Source organism: Centrocercus urophasianus, unplaced genomic scaffold (assembly GCF_019232065.1).
Source record: "Centrocercus urophasianus isolate 14NV4802_14NV808 unplaced genomic scaffold, USGS_Curo_1.0 seq_11, whole genome shotgun sequence".
Lineage (NCBI taxonomy): Eukaryota > Metazoa > Chordata > Aves > Galliformes > Phasianidae > Centrocercus > Centrocercus urophasianus.
Genome location: NW_024884253.1, coordinates 34,758,418 through 34,784,225, shown reverse-complemented (window position 1 = coordinate 34,784,225; position 25,808 = coordinate 34,758,418). Strand labels below are relative to the sequence as shown.

The 25,808-nt window shown below is 38.8% G+C and overlaps 1 protein-coding gene across 6 annotated transcripts in view; it reads left to right on the top strand.

The window, feature by feature from the left end:
* CHD7 (chromodomain helicase DNA binding protein 7) overlaps positions 1-25,808 on the top strand; it is a 128,821-nt gene that overhangs the window by 69,287 nt on the left and 33,726 nt on the right. For all 6 annotated transcript variants that reach the window (XM_042808975.1, XM_042808974.1, XM_042808976.1 and 3 more), the window contains exons 3-12: positions 230-651; positions 8,652-8,790; positions 11,259-11,396; positions 12,417-12,482; positions 18,130-18,185; positions 19,338-19,452; positions 21,198-21,281; positions 22,153-22,290; positions 22,387-22,508; positions 22,935-23,178. In XM_042808975.1, coding sequence (XP_042664909.1) covers positions 230-651; positions 8,652-8,790; positions 11,259-11,396; positions 12,417-12,482; positions 18,130-18,185; positions 19,338-19,452; positions 21,198-21,281; positions 22,153-22,290; positions 22,387-22,508; positions 22,935-23,178 — 1,524 coding nt within the window. The remainder of the gene's footprint in view (positions 1-229; positions 652-8,651; positions 8,791-11,258; positions 11,397-12,416; positions 12,483-18,129; positions 18,186-19,337; positions 19,453-21,197; positions 21,282-22,152; positions 22,291-22,386; positions 22,509-22,934; positions 23,179-25,808) is intronic.

Genomic DNA, 25,808 nt, shown 5'->3' with positions numbered 1-25,808 from the left:
AATTTTACCTTTGCTGCATCAAGAATTTCTGGTCACTTTGCCACCATTTTAACTGCAGAAAGCTTTGTTGTTGTTGTTTTACTGATTTGCTGTGCAGTATTTGAGATGTGCTAGTAATGTAATCTCCTGCTTAGTATTTTCTCCCACTGTTCCCTCTTGCTCCAAAAGAGCAAAGTTTTAGAAATGGAAGTTGCAAATCTACAATTTTATTTCTGTTTGTCTCTCTCAGCATTCTCCATCGGAACCTTTTTTAGAGAAACCAGTGCCGGATATGACTCAGGTTAGTGGACCGAATGCCCAGCTAGTGAAAAGTGATGATTTTCTGCCATCAGTTGAACCGCAGCCACAGCAAAAGAAAAAGAAAAAGAAAAACAATCACATTGCTGCAGAAGGTCCCAGTAAAAGTTTTGGTAAGGAAGACTTTCCTGGGGGACTTGACAGCCAGAATCTAAGCAGGAACTCAGTGGATTGCTCCCAAGAAGATAAAAAGAAAAAGAAAAAGCCCAAGGCAAAAAAAGAACCGAAGGATCCTAAAGAGCCCAAGGAAAAGAAGGAACCCAAGACCCCCAAAGTCCCTAAGACCCCTAAAGAGCCAAAGGAAAAGAAAGCAAAAAATACCACGCCAAAACCCAAGACCAGCAAAAAGACAAGGTAAGTCAGGAAACTTCTGTATGTTATGGGGAACTGTGTTTGTGGGATTTCTAGTTGAGCTGCGTTAAATGGAGTGAGTGGAGAAATCTTGTTTTGTCTTTTGTCCTCAGTCATCTGCAATACCATGTTTTTGGAGAAACTGGCACGTTTCTCTTGTTTGGCTTTCCTGTTTATGGCTACACAATTTTTCTAAACACGTGGGAAAGGCAGAAGTCTTTGCCATGTCCACCAAGGTTAGTTTTTCTTTTCAAGGCATAAACATTCCTGGATCTGTTAGGTTTCAAAATTAGCTTATTTTCTTCTGACGCTGGTCTGTTCTTCTGTGTGGTTTGTATATTAAGAGATGCTTCAACAGCAATTTAGGTTTGACCAAAATTGAAATGAGGGGCCTAGAGGGAAAAAAAAAAAGAAGTTTTTGTCCAACTAAGGAAGTTCAGCACCATTGCAAGCTGTACAACTCACTTATTTGATGCTGACACAAGCTGAAGGCTAGAAGATTTCTGTTTAAAAAAAAAAAAAAAAAAAGTTTTTATATGAATAGTGATGTGTGACTATATCCCTCACTTTAGAGGTTATACTCATTTTACTGTTTCATGTAAAGACATTTTTGCTACACAGAGTCTTTGTAGATGAGCCAGATGCTTCAACCCTGCTTCTCTGCTGTTTTCACTCGGCATCGTGTCCCTTTACAAGGATAGGCTTAGAATACTACTGAGTAGTATGAGAGAACAAACTGCTGTTACACATGAGTAAATACGTCATAGATAATAACTAAGATTCTTTCCTTACCCCTCAACTCCCTAAACACCATGATTATAAATGCTCACTTGAAAGAAAACTGAGAGGAAAAAGACATTAAAGCTCAATTTTTTTTCATTTGTATCTAGAATTTCTTACAACTGTTCTGAATTTGTTCCAAACATCTGAATCTGTTTTTCAAGATGTGGCTAGTGTTATAAAATATAACTTCCAGATGGAAGCACAGCCAGACTTGGTTAATCCAAATCAGTTTGCAAAATCCATTTGTATCAGGGTTTTAAAATTGCAGTTAATGAATCAGCTTTGCATATATTCTGCAAGACTGACTATCAGTGGTTAGTTCTGCTTCAGCTAAATGAGGCACAGATAGCAATAAACTACTTTCTCCTTTGGCAAGAATGAACTTTTTTTCTCAGATGGCAGAGACAATGTTTCCTGAAGAACTTAGAAATACTGACCTGTACAATCAAATGTTGTCCTTCCTGAACTGGCTTTGTGGACTGTTCAATAAATTAGAGTTGATTAGCCTATCTTATTGCAGAAGTCATACAGACTGTGTTTCAGCCTGTCCTCCGGGTGGGTTTTATATACAGAGTAAGTCACAGCTTAAAAAAAAATGCTTCAAGCTGTTTCTCTCAGTGTATGTTTTTGAAACCAAAATACTGTATCACCTTTGTGCTTCATTTCCAGATATTTGTAGGCTTAAAGGCTGAACAGGCCATATTACTGCATGACATTGAGCATCTCCTAGCAATTTTTTGCACCAGGAAGTAGAAAAACATTTACTGCAGGACTAGTCAATTAGTGTACTTTTACAAGGACCTGACTGCAGTGAAGCTTTGTTTAATAAGCAATGGTTAGAAAGAGTGGCTCAGAAACATGCCTGGGTTCCTATGGCTCTGCTGGATATCAGACCTCAGAACTTGTCTGTCCTCTCCACTCAATCTTCACATCTCTTTGCACGCCTTCTCTAAGTCCTGGGACATGCTGTGCAGATTAAAGGAGGAGTATTTCCTTTGAAGGAACAAATCACTGCTTTCTTAGTTGTGTCTCTGGAAAGGCTTTATCTTCTTTCCCTTGCAATAACTCTTGTACGTGAGTAGCTAGATGTGTTCTGCTATTTCCTAAGCCCTATTGCTAGCAGTGTTCTGCTATTTCCTAAGCCCTGTTGTTTTACCTGTGAGAGAAATGTGCTTTGAGCAGCACTGAAGAGCATGTGCTGTGTGTGTAAGCATGCTTACACAAAGGTGTTGAGAAAGTTTACTTTTTCCCTTAATGGACTTGTCTTGCTGTTACCAGCTGCTCTTTTGAAAACAAGATTGTTCTCGTTTTGTCAACTTCAGTATCAAACTTCTTCAAAGAACTCTGATGCTGTGTTGGGATGCTGTGCTGCTTTGGTAGAATTTTAACTCAGCGAAAGGAAATTTGTTTGCTTTGGCAGTATCGCAGACTGGGGAGTCAGTCTAAATGACAGATCATTGCATCAAATTTTTAGATGAATCAACAGCCCAAAAGCTGCAATACTTCAGCAGCGCTAAGTTTCTATAATATCTGAGTAAGATTCCAGCAACTTAACACAGATTATGGTATGATAATGTACAAGTGTAATTTTATGATGAAAGTTAATAATGTGTCTGGCATGAGTGTGCTGATATTTACTAATAATATCTCAGTATTTTTAATTTAAGTGTTGAAAAGAATAGTGTTGTTTCTTTTTTTAGATTTTTTAAATGCTGTGCAAAACCAAGTATTTTCTTTCCCAAATTGGCTAATTAGTTTAAATAGAAGAACAGAGTTACACTCATAAAATTCTGATAAATAAAGTCAGACGTACACATGTATTTATCAAAGAGCATTATTTTTTCTTTTGGATAGAGTGTTATAAAGCCCCAGTTAACTATTTGACACAGGCTGCATCTTAACCGCTTTGTAATGCAACACAGCTCATAACATAGCCCTGTCTGTCGTTTCAGTTTAAATTTTGACTAACTGTATAAATCCTTTCATTAAACAAACAAGAAACGCAGAGAAACTTTGTCCTTCATGTGTCTGCTATATTTGGTGTAAGTTGTGACAAAATGAGCAGCCTGCCTCACTGAAAAGCAGCTTCATGTGATGGACAGGTCAGATGGGAGGAACGGAAGAAGCTGATTAATTGCATGCTTGTTTGAACTGTGAGTCCTATGACATCTTAAAAAGAAAGAAAGCACTAAAATCAGAGGCTACTATGTTGTACTGTCTAGTTTGTGATTTGGAAAGAAAGATCACTTTAATTTGTTGCTATGAGCCTAATCCTGCCAACACTGAAAGCCAGATAAAGCAGTGGCTGGTTCAAAACAAACAAACAAAAAAGAACAACGAATCTTCTGTAGGCCAAATTAGCAAAGATCAAAAGAAAAATGCAGGTATACCTGAGAACACCAATGGAGGTTTTTCATTAAATTGCTCAGTGCAGAGTATTATGTGGCCTTTTCATGTTACTGAACCAGCTTCAGGCACGTGCAAAGCACGCAGGTTATTTCCAGAGGTAATAGTAGGACTATTTGCCTTTCCCTGTCTAAACTGCAAAGTCGTGGCTCAGATGTCTGTTCCTTCTGGGCCTGTCCCTGGAGAAGATGTGGAGCACCTGTTTGAGAAGATCACACTGCAGCACAGCTGATAGCTCTCCTGCTGCTTCCTGTGAAACCTTAGAGAGTGACCACCTACAAAGGTGGGAGAAGCAGGAAAGAACTTGAAAGGGCCAGAAGGCAGCCCCTTGTGGGAACTTGTACCTTTTCCCATCTCCTCCAAACAGTATGTTGTGCTTTGCAGGGCTTCTCTAATCTGCTTCCTCCCCTCCCTACTGCAGGAGAAGTTCTTGTCCCTCCGTACATGTAGCAGCTGCCTGGGATGGAGGTTATGGTGAGTGGGTAGGCAGGCTGCTGCTCGCAGAGCACTAGCATACCTACCTCTTTTAGAGAGAGGTGGAGACTGACTTCTTTGGCACGCAAATAAGCTATTTGTTGTGTAGGAAAGGGGATGGCTTCTGGCTGCGGAAGTGGGAATAGGCTGCTGCAAAGGGGAGTGGTGTGAGCAGCAGGATGCAGTACCTTAGGGAGGCAGAGGACAGGAAGAGAGGTCCCTAGGTGGTACTGGTAGTTTCCACTCCAAAGCTCAGATCATTCTGCAAAAGGCAGGAAGGGGTTGCCTGTGGGAAAGGACAGGAAATAATGCAAGATTTCCATGCATGTGTCTGCAGAGGCAGTTCCTCTTCACACCTGTTCTCTTCTCCCTTTTGAACTATCCCAGCTGCCAAATATTTACCTTTGTCTTCCCTGCAGGCAGGCCTTCTGGGCTTCACCATTACCAAAGCTTATTTTTTAATGATTCAGCAGAGCAGTCAGGCTGGAATAAACCTTATCATCCCATTGTTATTTTTCCTACCTCTGTCACATGTGAAAGCATTATATAAAGGGGGTTTTAATGTCAGATAAGATAGTAAAGAAAGTCTAAGCCCTAACATTTGAGGAGCATTTAAGGGTTTGTTGTTTCGTCGCTCCACAGTGGATGTACAACATCTTTCTAATCCAGGTTCTAGTCAGGAATTTGTCATGGGACAGTGTTCCCAAATGGAAAAATAGGGATCAGTAGTGTGTCTGACTTGCCTTGGTTGTTTAGATTACAGAAAAGGGTTAATTATTTCCCTCATAATCCTGTGAAACATCCCATGCTTTTTGGGGTGTTTTGGGGTCAGATGGTTCAGCCCTCTAAGATCCTGGTGTCTGACCTTACTCTGTAGGTGGCTGCTGACTAAGTGACACAAAGCATGGTTTGTCAAAGATGGTATGCTCATTCTCAAGTTGTAATTCATGCTTTCTTCTCTGTTATCCTGCTTAAGTTTTCCTCTTCAGACCTTGTTTTCCTTAGTGGTGTTCTCTCATCTGACCTTCTGCAGGTTTTCTTCTCACTGATCCCCTTTGGTCAGTGTGCTGTGCAGTCCCCAGGGATAAGAGGATAAAACCAGAGAGTAGTACTGGACAGCTCGGTTGTGAGACATCTAATCTGAAATGTCTCTGTGTTTTAACTGAATAGAAGGACTGGTTTTGACTAACAGAAAGTGTTTTGTGTGGATGCAAATACCTCCTTAGTTTCTCCCAGATTTGGAATTCTTGTTTGGAGTCTGTAGGCTTGTCTCTAGTGAGAGTTGGTTAAATCATATGTTCGGTCATGTAAAAATGCATTTAAGTTAGTTGTTGTCTAAATGCACCTATTATAGTTTGCCACCTGCAAAGTACTATCAGTGTGCATCTCTAGCACACTGAGACACAGACTAATGGTTATGCTAAAACCACTAAAAAAATACATTCCACCCCCCTGTACTCAGATATGGAAAAGTAATTCTGGCCCAGCCAAACAGCGTCCTTGAAGGGCAGGAGCAGATGAGGTGGGCCGAGTCAGCGAGGCTTTTAGGAGCAGATCCTGCTGGCCAGGTGAAGCCTCGTCCACGAGGATAGCGCTCTTTTTCTCCGCTTTATTTCTTCTCCACCTTCCCTATTTTTCATGGCAGAAGCTGTGGCTGTGTATTTAATGTCGGCAATTCTCCCGAGTTCAGAGCTTATATTTCTCAGCGGAGCTGGGCTTTGTTCTCCCAAGTTGGCGGCGTGTGTGTGTGTGTGTGTGTGTGCGCGCGCTGTTAGCTGGCCTGTCAGGGGCGATGCGAAATGGTGTCCGGATGACTTAGCGCGCGGCTCCCTTACGAGTGTGACTCAGTCTGCCGAGGCACGACCTGTGGGTATATATAGGTCACGGAATGCTCGCGGGAAGGCGTTCAGCTCCGCCACCAGGAGCGGGGGAAGGTCTGACAGGCATTAGAAAGCAATCTTTGTCGGGGTGGATCTGCCCGAGCGCTCCAGCCTGCGGCGGGGCCTTTGTCTGGGCCGTGTCGGGCTGTGCCAGCCGAGCGCTGCCGGTGCGCGTTCCCCACCGTGCTGCAGGAGGATGTCTTATCCAACCTGGGCCGCACTATTCTTCCAGGCTTTAAGCCTGTTATTCATAGGCGCTGGTGCACCTGGGGCATGGCAACTACCACTGAACTTAATTGTGCGCTTTGCTCTGATTTATGGAGGTCGCCTGCAAAAAGCACCAGCCTGTCAGCTCGCTTCAACCTGGCAGCCCTCCAGCCCCCTTGACAGGCCCACCTTTGGTTTGAGCACATCTGAGAAACGTGGAAAGTTCGGCGCGAGGTTTTGTCAGGTTGTGTTTGGGTGATTTTCTTCGTTTGTTTGGGGGCTTTTTGTTGCTTTTTTGTTTTTTGTTTTTTTTTTTTTTTGGAGGCGGCTTGGCCGTGATTTCATAAAAAAAGGGGGACAAAAAAAAAAAAAACCAACAACCAAAAAAAAAAAAAAGACAAAAAAAAAAAAAAAAAAAAAAAAAGCCAAAAAACCCGCGGCCGCGCAGGTGTCGGAGCGTTGGGCGCTGATTGAGAGAAGCAGATGGCTGCAGTCGGTGGCCGCCAGCCAGCGGAGCAGGTGCTGGTCACGTGGCCGCGGGTTGCCAGGGCGATGCGAGCGCTCTCGGCGCGCAGATGAAAGGCCGGGGGCCCCGCTTCAGCTGTAGCATTGTGTAATTTGTGGCAGTTAGAGCGGAAATAAACGCTGGAAATGGAGCCGCGTAGCAGGGGAGACTCCCGGCCATGTGCGGCCTGCGCCGGGCGGCCGCGGGAGGCAGCGGCTGCGGGCTGCGCTCTGCGCTGGCGGCTTCACTCCGGGCGGCGGTGTCGAACTTCTTCCTTCCATCCCTCCCCCATATTTTTTTTTTTAAACTTTTGGTGGAAAACTGTCAACATTTTGAGGTGCTTCCTTCTTAAAAGGAAAGCTTCAGCGCCATGTAATTGCACTGTAGTAGGAATTTATTTTCAAAATTCCCATTTTTATGTTAACTTTTCTTTTGAACTCAGTGTCTGTTGAAACGCATTCACGTCCCCCATATATGCACACAAATACGCACATGTATATAAAACTATATTTAGAAACTTCAAATTACCGCTCCAAAGTGTGCCTCTGGTTGACTAGTGTGCAGGAGAAACAAGCTGCAGAGCGTGTCCAGGGTGTGTAAGTGATGCAGGAGAGGAGGACAAGCCGTGTTGTAGTGGCTGCAATAATGTCTGGGGTTGGTACTTTCTGGTCACCAGGTAGCGGTGCACAACTATATGCCAGCAGCTTTTCTTTCAATGTGTCAGCAGCTCTGCAAGCAGCAGCTGTCAGGGCAGTGCTAGGACTGAAGGTTCTGAACCCACCCAGCCTGTGGAACTGAATGTGCTGGTGATGTTTAACTTCCAGCATCACTTCTTACCCTTTACTGTCTAAACATCGTGTCTCTATTGCTGGAGATCACCTCACTGCTTGTGTTGGTGGCAACGTGTTAAAAGCTGGGTTGTGATATGGGAACCTGGAACTTCCCAAAGTTGTGATGTGGTCAGAAAGATGTAGTGCCAGCTCCTCCGGTGGTGAATGTTTTCACAAAGGGTGACAGGGATGGTCTCTAAACCTCACACTGTCAGCAGTGGGTGTAACTTGCAGATGCTGAGATATCAGGTTTTCTTCTCCCTCACCAGAGAAACAAAGATAGAAGAACCTGTGTTGAAGTGTTAAGGTGAGCTAGCCAGTCTGGGTAGCTGCAGCTGATGGCAACAAGCCTTATCGGACCAAGTGCCTTCAACCCTCTATGCAGACCCCACTCTGCTGCCACACGCAGCCATCACATGCCTCAAGTCCTCATGTGTGCCCTGAGGGCTGGCACTAAATCTCTTGCTGTTCCACTGCTTAGAACTGTAGGCTCAAGTGCAGAATTCTTGCCATCTTTGGTACAGCTTCCTCTGGCTTGCCTAGTTGACATGGGGAGTGGCAAAAAAAAAAGTGCAAGTGTAACTCTGTTTGTATTCATGTGTGTCAGTGCTGTTTCCAGAAGGTGCAGGTTTTAAACAGAGCAGGTCTTCTTCACCATTCTCATTTCTAGTTTCTTGTTGAAGACTCTAAGATACTGAAGGGAGGCTGATTCCTTATTCTGCTGTTGAGGAGAGGGAAACATACAGAAGTGGCCCGTGCATCATTGGGTTTACTGTTACATTTAAATACTTTAATAAGGCAAGGCGGTTGACAATAATAAAGTCGCTGAAAATAAATATCTTGCTGATTAACTGTTCTGTTAAGTGCTTTCTGCTTATTTTTTAATACAAATATTGATTAAAAATACTTTTGTCCTAGTAACAAGAAAACAGATTCAGAAACTAGTGCTGCGAAGAAAAAGGTTAACAAGGGAAAGGAAGGTTCTGAAAACTCAGATTTGGATAAAACTCCACCACCTTCACCTCATCCTGAAGATGAAGATGATCCAGGAGTTCAGGTAATTCTGTCTCCCAAGTTCAACGTAGACTTTGGCAATTGAATTGCATGAAATGATAGTTCTCTCAGTTTGAGATGTGGAGATAGAGATATGTAAGTATTTACTGTGTTGATCAGAATGACGTACCAAGAAGGTGAAAGCTAGAAGTTGCTGTGGTGAATATTTTACTAAAACAAGTGTCGTTCTTCATAATTTTACTTTACAGTCTTGTTATCCTTAGATGTATGCATGGCGCTGCTGAGCTTTCATATGTTTTCTTCTGTTACTGCTTGCAGTTGGGACACTGCATTTTCTGATCTGTCGACTTTACGTGGCATTATGAGGTTTTTCTTATGAGCGTCTTGTTTCTTCTTTGCGTCAGCTTTGGAAGTCTTCTGAAATCAAGCACAAAATGTGACAGAGCAGGATGAGGGAAATTTGCATGTTGGAGACTTTTAACTATACCACTTCTATGTATGACAGGCCTTTCTTCAGAACTGCCAGCTATCAGCTCGTTTTTCTTTAGCACTGCTCACCTATTCATTTCTCTGTAAATTTCCCTTAACATAAGGAAAATCTGGAATAGGAGTGAGTGCATATGAGAATTATTGTATGTCCTGCTGCTTGTCGTATTAAAAAGTGGCCAGCTCCTGGCTTTCTTCTGCTGGCAGTGCTCAGAGCAGGCATTAAAAGTAATCATTCCCTTGTTAAAGGATATAAGCAAATTGTGATGGAGAAAGTATGACACTCCTGAATTGTCACGCTGATATCACTGAAGTCTATTGCATTTGACTATTGCATATCAGCTCGCAGATCTTGCTTCTAGTTATGAGAGCTGTTGAAGCCAGTGATTAGTAGTCAAATTAGCCTGGTAAAAATGTTGCCAAAGGTTGATGTCCTAACACATACACAATTTATTTCTGTTCATTTTGTTTTCTTAATACTTTTTTCCTCATGCTGCATATTTTGCCAATTCCATTCTTCCTCATGTAAACTTATGGAGGTTTATATAAAGGTTCATATCTTTATATACTGGGACTGCTGGGATTAATAAACTTGTTATGCTGGCATTCATATGCAGTTGGCTGAAACTCCATGGCTGAAACTCCGTGATTCACCTATAGAGATCCTATAATGCAGGAAGTGATGCACTGCTCTCTGTAGAGTCAGTTATTTTGTGTTATCGTACAGATTTTTTGTGTTGTGTTACATATAGATCAATTAAAGAGTAAAGGATAATCTAATGCAAGTGAAATATGCACAGTTTCTGGCGATGCATAACATTTGCAAAGCCTCACGTGGATATCAGAAGAAATGGGAAGTTAACCAAGCTGATGAACTTCAGAGGGATGCCTACCATTACATTCTAGGCTTACTTTCCATTAGAGAAATATAAGAAGACTTTTGGCACCAAGAATAGTGGTAAGATTTACCTATTGAGCCAAAAGAAGATGGATATTTTCCCATCAGTGATCATGGAAATAAGGGTGTAAATTTGCCAAGTAGCATCTATTTTCAGCTATGAAAATATTGGTATTATGTTACAGCTTCATGGGAACCCCTGTAAGTTGGGGCTTCTACCTTTAACATAGCATCATAGTTGTTTAAAGGGGTGTCACTGCTGAAAATTTTCATTTGCAGTTAAGGGCAATTTCCTATTTAGTGGAAATTGTGCCTCAGATGTTTGTGCTTAGAAAATGTCTAAAAATAAATTTTACACATTTATGCACATTTAGAGACCTGGGTGCATAGATCTGTTGAAGAAGCTCTGTAAGTATTTCACGTACTGGAGACAACGTGTGTTGAACTGAGAAAGATACAAAAATAAGCAATATATCAATTCATAAAAGTAGACTGTATCAGTTGAAATTCAGCATCTTTTTAAAAAATGTTTGAGTCCATTGAGATTTTTGATGATGACTTTACAGTTTCCTTCAACAGCATAATGCTGTCAGCTTTTGAAAGTGTATTACCTGAAGCAGAGTGTGTGGGAACTTGAATTTTATTGTTGCAGAGAATAAATCACGCTGAATGACATGTTTCCAATTCTGTCAAATGAATGCTTGTGTATTTTACAGATTTTCTGCATCTCCTCTGAAATTTTCTCTCACCCTTGTGTAGAGGGTACGGGAGACGCGGGAATTATGTTTTCAGTCTGTGAATGGTTCAGATTTCTCATTCTCCTCTCTTGAAGTTTTGGGTCTTTTCCTATGCTGTGCTCCAAGCATATGTTTCTGAACAATGCTGTCAGTGGAGTGAGGAAATCATGTTGTGTTATATTTCCCCTACAAGATAATCTGGAGAGATGGGAAGACCATGAAAGTGTGTAGTCACTGCTCAGCAACATTATAGCCATGCCATGGAAAGGTGGTATTTGGTTCCTACAGTGGCCATCTGTCAGCCTTCCTTGTGCAAATGATTTGAGAGGGGCAGCTTCTGATTTTTTGAATTGCTTTGAGATACAGTTTTAACTTTAACTTTCTGTTTAGAAGCGACGCTCCAGCAGGCAGGTGAAGAGGAAGCGTTACACAGAAGACTTGGAATTCAAGATTTCAGATGAGGAGGCAGATGATGCTGATGCTGCTGGAAGAGACTCTCCTTCGAATACTTCTCAGTCAGAGCAACAGGTCAGATTTGAATGGAATAGAAAGGTGGATTCAACAGCAAAATTCAAGGTTCAAATATGGGCCTTTTTTCTGAATGATGTTAATCCCTGCTTGGCACAGTGTGCCAGAAGGAATTAGCTTTTTATGAAAGAATATGTTCTTTCATGACTTTGTTTACAAGTGGTGATGTGCATTTTGACACCGTTCTTTGAAATTAGTGGCTTCTACCTAAGGGAAACCTGAATTGGACTGCTAGGAGTCAGGATTTACTTCTCTCACAGAATTCAGTGGTCTGGCTTCTGTGACTTTAATAAACCACTCAAGCTTGTCCCCTGCTGCTAGGCACCATAAGAACCCCTTTATGAAATTACTGCCTTGTAGTACCCAGCAGGGTATACTTTATTCTCTGTGCAATGTAAATGACGGATAAAATAGTTTGAATAAGATGAGGGGTAATAATATAGGAATGACTGTTGTAACAATCTCATTGTTTTGTAGTGCATTTTCAGAATACTACTTCACTTAACTCACTGATAACCTATTGGAAAATGTAGATGTGTTCTTTGGTATTTCATACGGTGATTTGTTAAGCCTTATGAAATACTGTATGTGATCTCCATTGTTAATTGTGTTTTATCAGAAGGGGAATTTTCTAGGTTTGCCTGCAGTGGGAATCACATGTAATTTTGATAGCTATCGTGTGGGCATTTACGGAGCCAAGCAGAGTTCTTGAATGTTTTCTAATATTTCTATTGTATGGTACTGAAAGCATGTATAATTTTAGGAGAGGTGAACTCATCTATGTGTGTACTGTTAGCCTTTGTGGGAAAGCTGGAGTTCCATTAGCTCTTAAAAATGTGTTTAAACAAGTATCTTTCAATTTTTTATTATGGCATTGTACACGTTTCTCAGTTCTCGTGCTGAGAGGGGAAAAAAAAACAAAACATGTTGGGAAAAAAATATATGAAGTTTTTTCTAATGAAGAAAGAATTGAAGTACTATTTGCACAGCCATAACTCTTGTATAATATTTGTGGTGCAGGAATCTGCTGATGCTGAAGGTCCTGTTGTGGAGAAAATCATGAGTAGTCGCTCAGTCAAGAAAAAGGTAAAAAGGAAACTTCTTCCCTCCATGTTTTTAAACAAGCTAAGTATGTTTCTGTTAAGACCCCTAGTAAGTTCTCAAAAAATACTTGGATATTTCTAATTGAAAAATATTTTACTGAATACTGGAGCTTCCCTCAGAGTGTCTTTAGAGAACATTAAACTTTCAATTGTGTAGGCATGTGCAAAACATGCTGCTTGTTTAGTGTTCCAGTCTTTTCTTGAGTTTCTTCAGAAGAGAATTTTGATTTTTGCAAATATATATATACCTGGACAGAATCTGTGGTGTCTTTTGCTTCAGAGTAATGTTTTAGGGGAGTTTGAGGAGTGAGACCTCTCCTACATCCTGGGTTTCTGCCTAACTGTAGTACAGAAGAATCCTTGCCCGTAATTTTTACATCTTCTGACAGTGGGTGTGCTTAGCAGCCTAAGTTTACTTGTGATCTAGGAAGTTATATATAGAGGTGGTCAGAGAGCTTCTTGTTGCTATGCTGAGAGAGTGAAAAAAGTATTCTGCTTGGTGAAGTGTGGTTCTCTTTTAATTCTGCCCTGTTGCCAGCTATGTTCCTATTTTGCTGCAGTTTCCCTTAATATACTTTAGAACTTGATTGGCCCTTGCACTTCCAAAGTATTATACTTTGAGTAGGAAGTTGACAAGAACTTTTTCCTAAAAATGCATTATATTTTCCAGACTCTTTTGTGTAATTCTCTCACTCATCTTATAGTTAGAAAGACCTGTCTGATTTAATATAGGTACAAAGCTCATGTTGAATGTATTTAACCAGAAATAAATATTTCCCTCAAAGAGTTAATTTCTTCAAATCTAATGAGGAAAGTTGTGCTTATCCATGGATTTGTTTGTTGTGGGTTTTTGTTTTTGATTTTATTTTAGTACTGCTGTCATAACATCATTAACAGCTTTGTAAACATAAATTCATGCAGTGTCATGACTGGCTTTGGTTGAGTTTGATTCTACAGTTTGTATGGCACAAAACCCCTAGGGTTGTTGTTGTTTTATTTATTTAAGTCTAAAGCTGTAGTTTGTATCTGAAAAGAAAAAAGTTTTAAAATACAACTTAATACTAATAAACCAAATAATTAGTTGCCCTGTGGTCTACTGGAGAGGAGACGAGAAGGTGATCTTTTCATACATGTCTTTACATTTGAAGCTGTTTTTCACCAACTATTCTTCTCTTCTTCTTCTCTCCTGCAAATAAAGGTGTGATTACTCATGGGGAGTGTGTATTTTACTGCAGTTTGTGGGAAGTGGTTGGTCTGCTGCCTACGTGTCTTTGATTGCAAGCACTGCTGGAGGCAAGCTCTATTTTGAGCCTGTTCTTTAATGTTTTTTATGGATTGTATTTGCAGGTTTGAGGGGTGTCTCTTGTTTCCTGCTCTTCTTCCCAATGCTCCTCTCTATCCCCAAAAAATGGATTTCAGGATGTTAATATTTAACATCTGAAGTATCCAACTGTGCTTTTATTAAAGGTCTTTTACACTTTTACTAACGTCATCAAAACACTGGTTGTTAGATTACTAATCAAAGTAAAATTGCTGCGATCAGGACCAACACATAAAATAAACATGAGTGAAGGCTTCACTAGGAAACCTTTCAGTGGATTAGGTTTTGCAAAGATGTTTAGTTTGAGTAAAGGACATGAGGTAATGAGTACGCTTTCAAAACAGCATTCTTAATATTATGCTGGTTTTTCTGAAATATAGGCTTAGTCTAGTTTTGGGGTTACTAGATCAGAAACAGAATTATACTTACAGCCAAATTTCTTCTGTGAATGATTCAAGCACAACAGACAATTTTTTCCCCTCTTGTTCTTAACACGGAATTTTTATTTCTGGTTAATACCCTTGCTGAAAGTGCTAAGAGCATGTTCTCTGTCAGAGTTTACATAGAAAAACTTACTCAAACTGCCCACAGTTCGTATGTTTAAGTCTTTCATTTCTGTAATTCATTTCTTAACCAACTTCATCCCCCTTTGAATTTCTTAGCTTCGAAAAGGCCTGGATTGAACTAAAGGTGCTATTCAGCACAATCACATGTATTCAGGAAAGTCCTGTGGAGTTTGCAGGGTGCTGTACCCTGTATATTGCATATCTGAATTTCTCTCTCTGCCTACTAATGCACTATAAAAATTATATCTAAGAGAACTGTGTACAACTGCTTATGTTTATTCCACAAACTGGTTAGATTAAAATCCAGCTTAGCTGTCTGCTATTTTTCTAGCAGGTGATCTTACTGTTTTTTGTGGGATTTTTTTTTTCTTAAGCTCTGACTTGTATCTACACTTCAATGCCTTACTCAAATAACTTCCGTTCTAGCAGGTATTACTGTATCACTTCTGTGGCAAAGGCAGTGCAAAATTGTATTTGCTTGAAGGAAGAGATCATTTGTTTCTTTAGTTATCTGCAAAGACTGCAGATCACATCGTCAATTATGTCACACCTGGGCAGTGATCACTGGAGAATCCTGCTTTGCCCGTATCTGATATGCTATTTTAGGTTGTCTGCATAATCACTTTTCTGGGTTTTTTGCCTAAATCATAGAATGGTAGAATGGCCTGGGTTGAAAAGGATCACAATGATCATTGAGTTTCAACCCCTGTGCTACATGCAGGGTCACCAACCACCAGCCCAGGCTGCCCAGAGCCACATCCAGCCTGGCCTTGAATACCTCCAGAGATGGGGCATCCACAACCTCCTTGGGCAACCTGTTCCAGTGCATCACCACCCTCTGGTTAATGTAAACGTGTGCTGGGGGCTGAATGGTAACATAGAGTGCATAAGCTTCTACATCATTCATCCTGTACTGATGGACAAATATACTCCACTTGAGTGCTGGAGATTGTAACTTGTTTTTTTTTTAACCAAAAACATGAGTTCCAGAATAAGATTTTTAAAGGATTTTTTTTCTGAAATACTTTTTCTTTAGTTAAATCTTTGATGCATGCTCATAGAACATATAATAAGTGGTCTATATTATTGTCTATTAAATAACATAGTAATATATTCTACTCATTAGATGGACAGGACTTATCAAGATTTTCTTCATAAATTATTGTTTGATATTGGCAGCTGACAGAAAATATACTTGGCTGAAATGCTGCAAAAAGGAGTTAAATTGTCTAATACAAAATCTTTATACAAAGGTGTTTAACCACATTGTTTCTGTAAGACTGATACATCTCAAAGTTTTTGATTTAAAACTAATCAAAGACCACAATGTGCTTAAAGAAATAAAAAGGTAGTATCTTAAGATTAAAAAAGACTTCTTAAAGAGTAATTTTGTCTCAAGAAGTGAATAGAATTCAAATAGTGTGATCTCTGTTTTTTTCTTTTATTCTTCAGTTTTGGCCTCTAATATGAGTACCTTTATCAGGCATACTCTTTTTATTTATTTATTTTAAAAAGTTGTGGTCTTCAGATTCCTTCTTCTGACAGTTTCTTTGTAAGTGACTGAAAGGTTCCTCCCTGATTTTTTAGGGTTAAAAGATAGTTTATCTCCTTCAGCAGAGGGTTCAAGGTCATCCAGAAGTAGCTCCAGAAATAGTTTGTCATCTTCCATTTGTCCAGGGAGCCCTATGTGGAATCAGGCATTCACATCTGTAGAGAGGAACATAAGCAAACTGTACCAGACATAAACCCTAAAATGATTAAATCCCTTGATAGCCTGGAAGAGAAGGATTACTTACAGAATCACAGAATTGCAGGGGTTGGAAGGGACCTCGAGATCATCCAGTCCAAACCCTCTGCCAAAGCAGGTTCCCTACAATAGGTTGCACTGGTCGGTGTCCAGATAGATCTTGAGTATTTCCACAGGATACTCCACAACCTCTCTGAGCAACCTGTTTCAGTGCTCTGTCACCCTTACTGTAAAGAAGTTCTTCTGTATGTTATTGCAGAACTTACTATGTTCTAGTTTTAGGCCATTACTCCTTGTCCTATGACTACATACCACCAAAGAGGAGCCTGGCTTCATCCATTTGTCTCCCGCCTCCCTTTAGATATTTATGAAGGTTTATCAGATCCCCTCTCAGTCATCTTTTTCCCAGGCTGAACAGACCCAGATTACTCAGCCATTCGTCATAAGGGAGATGCTCCAGGACCTGCATCATCTTTGTGGCCCTCTACAAGACTCCTTCTGGGAGATTTCCTGTTACCTTTGAAATGAGGAGCTGAGAACTGGACACAGTCTAAATGTGGCCTCACCAGGGCAAAGTAAAAGGGGATGATCACCTGCCTTGACCACTCTTGTTTTAATGCATCTCAGGATACATTGGCCTTCATGGCCACAAGAACAGCATGCTGGTGGCTTGTGGCCAACCTGTTGTCCAACCAGGACCACCAGATCCTTCTCTGCAAAGCTTCTCTTCAGAAGGTCATCCCCTATGATTGATACCTGTATTGATGTATACTCCATAAATGAGAGACTAGGAATGATTTTAACTTCTTCTTTAGAATAGAGTTTGATGCAGCTACTAGTGTTGCTTTTTAATTGATGATGCTGTGAAAGTAGTATCTTCCTAGTAACTTGTCCTTTGAGAAAGATGTTGAAAGATTCTAATTCATTCTCTAGCTTTAGAGTAATCTTTTTATTCTTTTTTTTATCACTCTGAATATATAGATATAAAGTGGAGGATGTTGATTTATACAGGGGTCAATGTTTTTGTCTATTTTGTGCTACACACAATATTGCAGGTGTTGCTGTTGCTGGTGTTGTTGTCCCTGATGAAGTACGTAAAAGAAAATCCTCTTTGCTTTAAAACGGTTCCAAAGTTCATTAGCAAACACACCGTTAATGTTGTGACATAAACTGAATTCTAAACGTGTGCCTGGTGCACTGTCCTTAGTTTGTCCTATGGCAAGGTTCAGGAGTAATACTTTTTGAATTACATGCCATATGTTATGCAATACTTTGGCACTAGGGATGAGTTAAAGGTAGTCTGAACCCTTAGCACTGAATGCCCTTGGTTTTTCTGGTTTATATCGCAACTTTAACCTTGCTTTAAATGTAGTTTTTGGGTGTTAATTTAATTTGGCTGCTCTGTATGTGAGACATCTTGCCTGAGTGAATTTAATTGCACCATTGAGTAAAACTAAAGCCATGAACACCGATGCACTAAAATTCTAGCAGAGGTATAAGGTTTAGTTTTATATGGCTTCTTGTTTGGAGTTATTAACTATATGGTGGAATAAACCCCTTTTAAAACTCTTTTTTAAAACATTACAAAACCCACAATGTAGAGTTGCCATGAGCCAGCCAAAAATAATACATATGGCATTCAGGAGTGCAGTTGCTAATTGGCTGCTGCCTGAGAAAATGGTACACTTGGCTTCTACTTAACACTGTGGGTTTGGCAGAAAGCCAGATTTGGGGTGAGGTTGTGAATGAAGCTGCATGTGGTTAGGGAGGAGTTCAAATGATTCATGTCTTGGAAGTTGTAGTAAGCAGTGCAGTATGTACTTGGGTAAGCTGCTGGAGGAAACTCCTTACTCGTGTCCTCCCCCCACCTACACCTTCCTGCCCCTCTGCTCGTCTCTGCTGCTTTGTACATAGGCACCATATTCTGCATTTCTGTTACTAATAAATCAGTTTGTTCAGTCTTTCAATTCATATTTCAACAATGCTTTCCTTATAGATGGAGAATGGAGAGGAAGTAGAAATAGAGGAATTCTATGTGAAGTACAAAAACTTGTAAGTAACCCATTACCAGTTTGGTTCATATCTTTTAAGTTCACTTAATCTCACATAATGGTTATATTATAGCATTTGCCTAGAACACTATCCAACTTTAAGTCAACTTTAAATATTACTAATGTTTAACCCAGACCAGTGGCAACTAAATGAGGAAGTACTTTGCATTGGTGGTAGCAGGCCTGATGTCTCCTTAATTTGTATTCTCTCCAAAATGAAATACGTGGGTCAAATTGCTCTGCTATTAAACTTTAATTTAAGGTCCAATTATACATGCAGATTCATGAGCACACACACTTATCTCTATAGATCTAACTTCCACGGAGTTTTAATCTTCTAATGTGCCTGCAGACTAATCCAAAATACCCCATAAAATTGCCTCAAAAACAAGATTTGTGTTCAACAAAGTGACTTGCTATCATAACAATGAGATTCCAGAATTCCAGCAGGTAGCTGCTGGGTGTGGTAGTGATAGAAGAGTGCAGTGTTTTACTTCTGCTCTCTGAAACTGCAGTGCCATCAGTATTTAATATAGAATATTTCACAGCTGGGTAAGTTCATTTTTCTTCAAGAAAAGTAGCATATCTTGTTTAATTTTACCAACTTTTTGACCCAAAAGGCAGAAATTCACTTGAATTGAGTTTCTTGCTGCTAGTTGCAGATAGTTGACTTCACTTCAAATATCTTCCACCTTTGCACCCTTTGCACTATATTGATTATTGCATGATATAATAGCCTAACGATGCTTTGTTTAGTGCTATTACTTTGGTATATTTTTTATAGTGTCTTACACCTCTTTGTCTGTCAAAAGTTATACAGCTAAATGTATGACGTGGGAATAGTCATTTTAGGAGAGATGCTTTTTCTTAGTTGAAACTGTGTGTGTTCTTAAAGGTGAAATACTACAGAACTGCACTTGCAAGGGTTTTTCTTTTCATTTTATAAATGCTGAAACTTCAGTGACTAGCATGCAATTTCTAGTTATAGTGCTGTTCCCAAAAATGTTGTGTATGTTTGTATCTTGTACGGTGAGAGTGTTCAGTTTCCCAAGTACAGCACTGCACTGCACTGGGAAGTTTAATTGCACTGGTGGGATACGTTGGAGTATGCAATATAATGCAGGCTTGAGTAAGATTTTGTTTTGTCTTCCAGTTCTTACCTTCATTGTCAGTGGGCATCTGTGGAAGAGCTGGACAAAGACAAGAGAATTCAGCAGAAGATTAAGCGGTTTAAGGCAAAACAGGGCCAGAACAAATTCCTTTCAGAAGTACGATGATTTTTTATTTCCTTTAGATGATTAAGGAATATTTTAATGCATTATTTTTCTGTATACAAGCAGAAGACTTGGCAACTGTAATATATCAGCATTTATTCTGATATGATACAACCATGAGCAATCCAAGTCTTGTATGATTATGAAATTTGAGTGATCTATTCTGACTTGATACTTTTTACTATATATTTGTTGCTTAAAGTGAATGCTTAGTTGTTCGTCTTGTAAGCTTGACTTTTACTGAATCAGTACAAGGTCTTTCTTGTCAGGAGCTGATTATGCCAGAAAAATGCATCACATTTTTCTCTCTTACGGACGCTGCTCACTAGGGATTCTAAGCTTTTTATCATCAATTTAATTTCACTTAGAGCCATAAGCAATAATGTGGCAGGGGTCCTGTCAATAAACGACCAAATCTGCGGGTTTGGTTCTGAAAGCTTATCTTTCAGTAATGCACCCTTTTTTTTTTGTGGTTTTTTTTTTTTTTTTTTTTTAGGGGAAAAAACAGCTTTATATGGTACCTATTTATTTATTTGTACTTACTGTTACTATATAGTTCAAGTTGAACAAAATCTGTTGGAAATGGAAAACTTTAATAAAGTCACCACAGGTTTCGATTAAGTGTTCCTGGTTGATATATTCTTATAAAGTTTGCAGGAATTTAGGAGAGAAGGAATTGATGTGATATGCTTTTAGGGCAGAATATAGGGCATCTATCAACACTATGTCAGAACATCTAAGGAATACTTTGAGATTATTATAGAATGTGGTGGCAACTATGAGGAATTAAAAGCATAATATAATGCTAATGCTTGAGGAACTGAATTAAGTAGACCCTCAAGATTCCTGATTTTTTTTTTTTTTTTAAGAGGTCAATAAATACACGAAAACTTTAAAAAAAAAAAATAATAATAATAAAAAAAAATCAATGCAGTATATTGAGCAACATAATTGTGAGACTTAACATCTTTTTTTAAGTGTAGAAGCCTTCAATTTGCCTTCTTTGTAAACTATTTTTTTGAATGTTTCCAAGTGTGTCACAAATTATTCTAAGTACTTGGAATCTGTTTTGTTTCTCTTTTATTTTCCTAACTATGAAAATGAGCATAGTTTTTACCTCTTTTGTCTGGCTTTTCCATTGGAGGGGATCTTAAAAGTATAGAATGAAACATAGCTCTTCTGTACTGTTGTCAATTCCGTAAGTTCTGGAAGGGGAAAGATAGGATATAACAAAATGAGATTTTTGGACAATATGTACATACATGCCGTGCTTTTTCTGTTTTTGAAATGATCTTGAAACCTTATAAAGTGGTTAGATGATTCCTGTAGTTAAAATAATCCAAAGGCACTTATTGTACGAGTCTCTAATTTCTTTATTGCAAGCTGTAGTTTTCAAGAATGCTAAATGCATTGCATGCCATAAGCCTTTTCGATTGCTCATTAGTGAATTGTAATTTCACACTTCATTTAAAATATTCTTAAACATTCTCTCACAGTAAAAGGTTTCACACAGTAATTAAGAGGCCCAGTTAACAAAGTCTGAGAAGTCTGATTCCCTCACGGGGAATGATCTTGCTGAATTGTAGCATTTCAATTAACATGTTGAAGTTTGCCAAATATAAATTCTGTGTCACCGTGACCCAAAATATTATTGCCTGGTGAAATATATAATAATTTCTCCTCTCAGGAAGGACTAATAAAGATATCTTGTATATTTTTCTGCTTGTCTCCTTGAACAGATTGATGATGAGCTTTTTAATCCAGATTATGTAGAAATTGATCGAATCTTGGATTTTTCACGTAGCACAGATGATAATGGAGAGGTAAATAGAACTTTTAATGTATTTGTGGTCATGTGGATGTTCTGTTTAGAATGTATTCTTTATAAATTTGAATATATAAACAATTCTGAAGCTGTCATTGGGTATTTCTGCAGAAAATGTGAAAGCATTTGAAAAAACATTGGGTAATGTAGCATTTTCCCTAGAGTAAAGGATTTTAAGTGGGAAATCAAACTTCTGTGTTACTTACATTTAAAAACAAAACTACCCAATGTGCTACAGGGCCAACAAACAAGAAGAGGTGAGGGAAAACCAGCCCTGATTTGTAGCTAGGTATGTGATGTGCATGCAAGCAGTACAGAATTGAAATGAAAATTGCAACAGCCTTGCCAAAATGGGTGTTAAACAATGTCTGAACAGTTATGACGTTGTTAGATGTTTCATAAGAGGTCCTGAATCTACTGTTTCTTACTTTATATGACCTATTCTACAGAACAAGATTGCTTTTTTTCCAGGAGATTCCTTTTTGATCCTGAGAGAAAATAAAGCTTCAGTGACGGTGTCAGTATCTTTATACTGGTGATCTGTGAATGGTTGACTTTTTGAAAATGTAACAGTTGGAAAACCAGTATTCTTTTACTTCAAAGTGTTAGTTTAATGCAAGTGATGTCAAGCAAAGTGTTCGGTTCACATAAATTCCCTCTATTCTAATATGACTTTGTTAACTTGTCAAGGTATCAACCTGCTGCTTGCTTATCCTCTGGGTAGTTCAGACATTTAGGTCTTTAAATGCTTTTTGAATTTTGTCTAGCTTGCAGATCTCCTGTTTACTTTAAAAAAAAAAAAAAAGAAAAAGAAAAGTTTCACTTCTATTGTTTTATATTGTGATCTAATCTTTTTTATCTTGACAAAGCCTGTAACTCATTATCTGGTGAAGTGGTGTTCGCTACCTTATGAAGACAGCACTTGGGAGCTCAAGCAAGACATCGACCAAGCTAAGATTGAAGAGTTTGAGAAACTGATGTCTAGAGAGCCAGAAATGGAGCGTGTGGTAAGAATTGGCTGCGTATAGAGGGTTTTATTTGAAAATAGTGAAGTAATGTGGTCTTTCAGAAACCACTAATGGGATTTGCTGTATTTGAAACAGGAGCGACCTCCTGCCGATGACTGGAAGAAATCGGAGAGTTCCAGGGAGTATAAAAACAATAACAAACTCAGGGAATACCAGTTGGAGGGAGTAAACTGGCTTCTTTTCAATTGGTACAACACGTACGTAAAACACTGCTTACTACTGAATCTTACTTTAGAAAAGCTTTTCTAGTTTATATGCAATTATAACCTTTTAAAGTGCCCTTCTAATGTGAGATTTTAGAATTATTTATATCTTTCATTTTCCATCGCAGAAATTGTATATAAACTACTTATGGAGATGTAACATAACATTATATAAAACACAGATATTTTGGATAGGTTCCTGTGGCATTCGTGTATACCCACGCTGCCTCTCCCCAGCTTGGGAGGTACCTGTTTAATGCTTCACAAATTGTAGTATTTATTTATATCAAAAAAGATTGTGGTGTGATTTCAATGTAAGTTTGTCATTTTAGAAATGTTTTGTTCTCTTTAGTTACTCATGTAGTGATTTTTTTTTTTTTATGTTTTGATGTAAGATTATGGTTTTGTTGTTATTTTCAGGCGAAACTGCATTTTAGCAGATGAAATGGGGTTGGGAAAGACTATCCAGTCCATTACGTTTCTCTATGAGATATATTTGAAAGGAATCCATGGTCCTTTCTTGGTTATTGCACCGTTGTCCACAATTCCCAACTGGGAAAGGGAGTTCCGCACCTGGACAGAGTTGAATGTGGTTGTGTATCATGGGAGTCAAGCAAGCCGGCGGACCATTCAGTTGTATGAAATGTATTTCAAAGATCCACAGGTAAGAGCTCCTTGTGCAGTTATTCTGGGTTTTGTTTCTTTTGGTTGACTTTGTTGTTGTTGTTTTTTTTTCAATATGTGCTTTACAGTATCTAATTAATCTTAGGTTACAAACATCAATTAGGTGTTTTGGTTCTGTGTAGTACTAAACCTGGGGTAGTAGGTTTCAGTTAATAGTAATGTATGTGTGTGAAGAGAAACCATTTTAGTAGCAGCCAGGAGATCGATTGGAAATAGAATAGAATAGACTAAGTTACTGGGATAGAGTATTCAGGTTTTATTTTTTATTGTTACATGCAAGGGTTTCATTGTTTTGTACTCCTGAGGAAAAACTGGCAGAAAGGATTCTTAATGGAGAAAATGCTTTAAAGGAACTAAGCTTGAAAGACCATTCTGTGTCTACCATTCCAGGAGAAGACCAGCATGCAGAGATTGCTAGTTGATGTTTGTTTATCAAATTTTATAAGTCAGATGTATTTTCAGTCTCTGTTACCTCTGTTACTACATTTCTGTTGAATAGTTCTTGTGATATAAGGAGAACAAATTAAGAAGGGAGGGTGAAAACAGAAAACTATTTGAAAAACTGAAGCTATGAAGAACAGCAGTTCTCAACATTTACGCATATGGCTTTGCTCAGTGTAAGTAAAAAGGATTGGAGGGAAAATAGACTGCATTCATAGAATCTTATTGCGAAACGAGTCTTCTCAATTAAGGAAAAAAAAAGTGGAAGTTCAACCCTCCTTTTTGAAATACTGTGGGGTATTATTTCCAACAGAACTTAAAAAGCGATAGTGGTGAATTCATATGTTTAGATTTTCTGTAAAGCATTTGATTTTATGCCACTGGATATTTTGATTAATAAACTAGAATGATATAAAATCAATATGGCAAGCATTAAGTGGATTTAAAACTGGCTGACTGATATTTTTCATTGTAACTGTAAATGAGAAATTATTTGCATTTCAGGTGTAGTTCTTCAGGGATTGGCTCTTGTCCATGGGCTATGTAACACTTTTAACAATGATCTGAAAGAAAACATAAAGTCATTACTGAAGAAATTCTCAAATGATACAAAGATGGCGAGAGTGGGAAATAATTAAGACAATTAAAGGATACAGAATAAGCTGTGTTACTGGATTCAAATTAACAATATTCAAAATAGCTAAATATAGGGCTATCTACTGTTTGAGAATGGAGTTCATTCTTCAGTAGGGAGAGCTCTTTCCCGAGGAGAATGTAAGACAAATGTACATCCTTTATTGTCTTGACACAGAACCAGTTGAATGTGAGTTCTTACTGTGAGGCAGTAGTTAAAAGGGCGAGTGAAAAGTGTGTGGGAGGAAAGAAATTTTTATTAAGAGTAAAAATCTTACAACATTCTTCTGTTTGTTCTTAATCTAGTGTGTAGTCCTATCTGCCTAGTTCTATTGCCTTTTGCTCAGTAAGTGGTGAGAAACTGAAATCGTTGTATGAGGATTGCTGCAAGATAGTTTTTACTTGGCTCCTCTGAGGACTGTTTTCAATTTTGAAGGCAATAACTGTGGCACAACTTGACATGCCATCAGGGTAAACAGGTACTTAAGTCTAGTGGAGAAGCACTGTAAATTGTAAGAGCTAGAAGTTGGATCAGTTTGGCTTAGGAAATAACTGTTCTTTCAACAGTTTATCACAGAAAGTTCCAAATCAAATCAAAATCAGATACACTGTTGTAAAAGATGATTAATTTCAATAGCAGTTGCTGCCCTGAAGTTGAGGATAATAATCACTCTTTACTTCTTACCTAGGTGTATTACATACAAGTGAATTGAAATTATTTTATATTTTATCTGTCTAAAAATATTTCATAGCAAAGATTATATTTTATGTCATTTTTAAATTGTTTTAAACAATTATAGCTGTCTCTATTATGTCAAAATATTTTCCATATTGCAGTTACTATTCCTGCAGTGACCATGGTGGTCATTTGACCCCATAATCAAGTGCAATGGCAAAGCACTCATGGCATAGAGCCATGAATGTGTTTCTGCTACCTTTGCTCTGTTACTGGTTTAAGTTGAGAGTCAAACAATTGCCATGGTTGGAGATGAGGCAGAAATGAACTCTTCCTTTTGGTGGCAGTTAGCTTAGATGTATCGTGAAATAATACTCTGTGTTCTATTCTCTGTAAGACTCCATCAGCTGTGAAATGCGTGGCAGAAACTGAATTGTGAGGGGAAAAGTGTCTCTGCATCCTGACAAAAGCAATCCACATGAAGTGCTTAGTCTGGCATCCTCTAAGGCACTACCAGTGGGTATTTGGTGGGGGATGGGGAGAGAGAGAAGGCAGGAAGGCTTTGGCAGTATGATTTCTGGTCCTTTTGCCAAATGCGTCAACTCAGACATTGACATCTTTGGCTTTTTAGGTCTTAATGTGAAAAGAGGCCTCTCAAGCTGAGCAGATTTTCAAAAAGACAGCTGAACGTTTTGAAAATCTGAATGACTTTGAAGGACAATAATAAAAACCTGCATGCATGAGAAGCCCTTACCCCATCTGCAGTAGTTTGGATTTCAGAATCAGCACCAGTAACCAATCAAGATGTTGTGAAAACCTGGAGAGTAGTTGATAACAAATTTTTTCAGTGGTGTGATTTT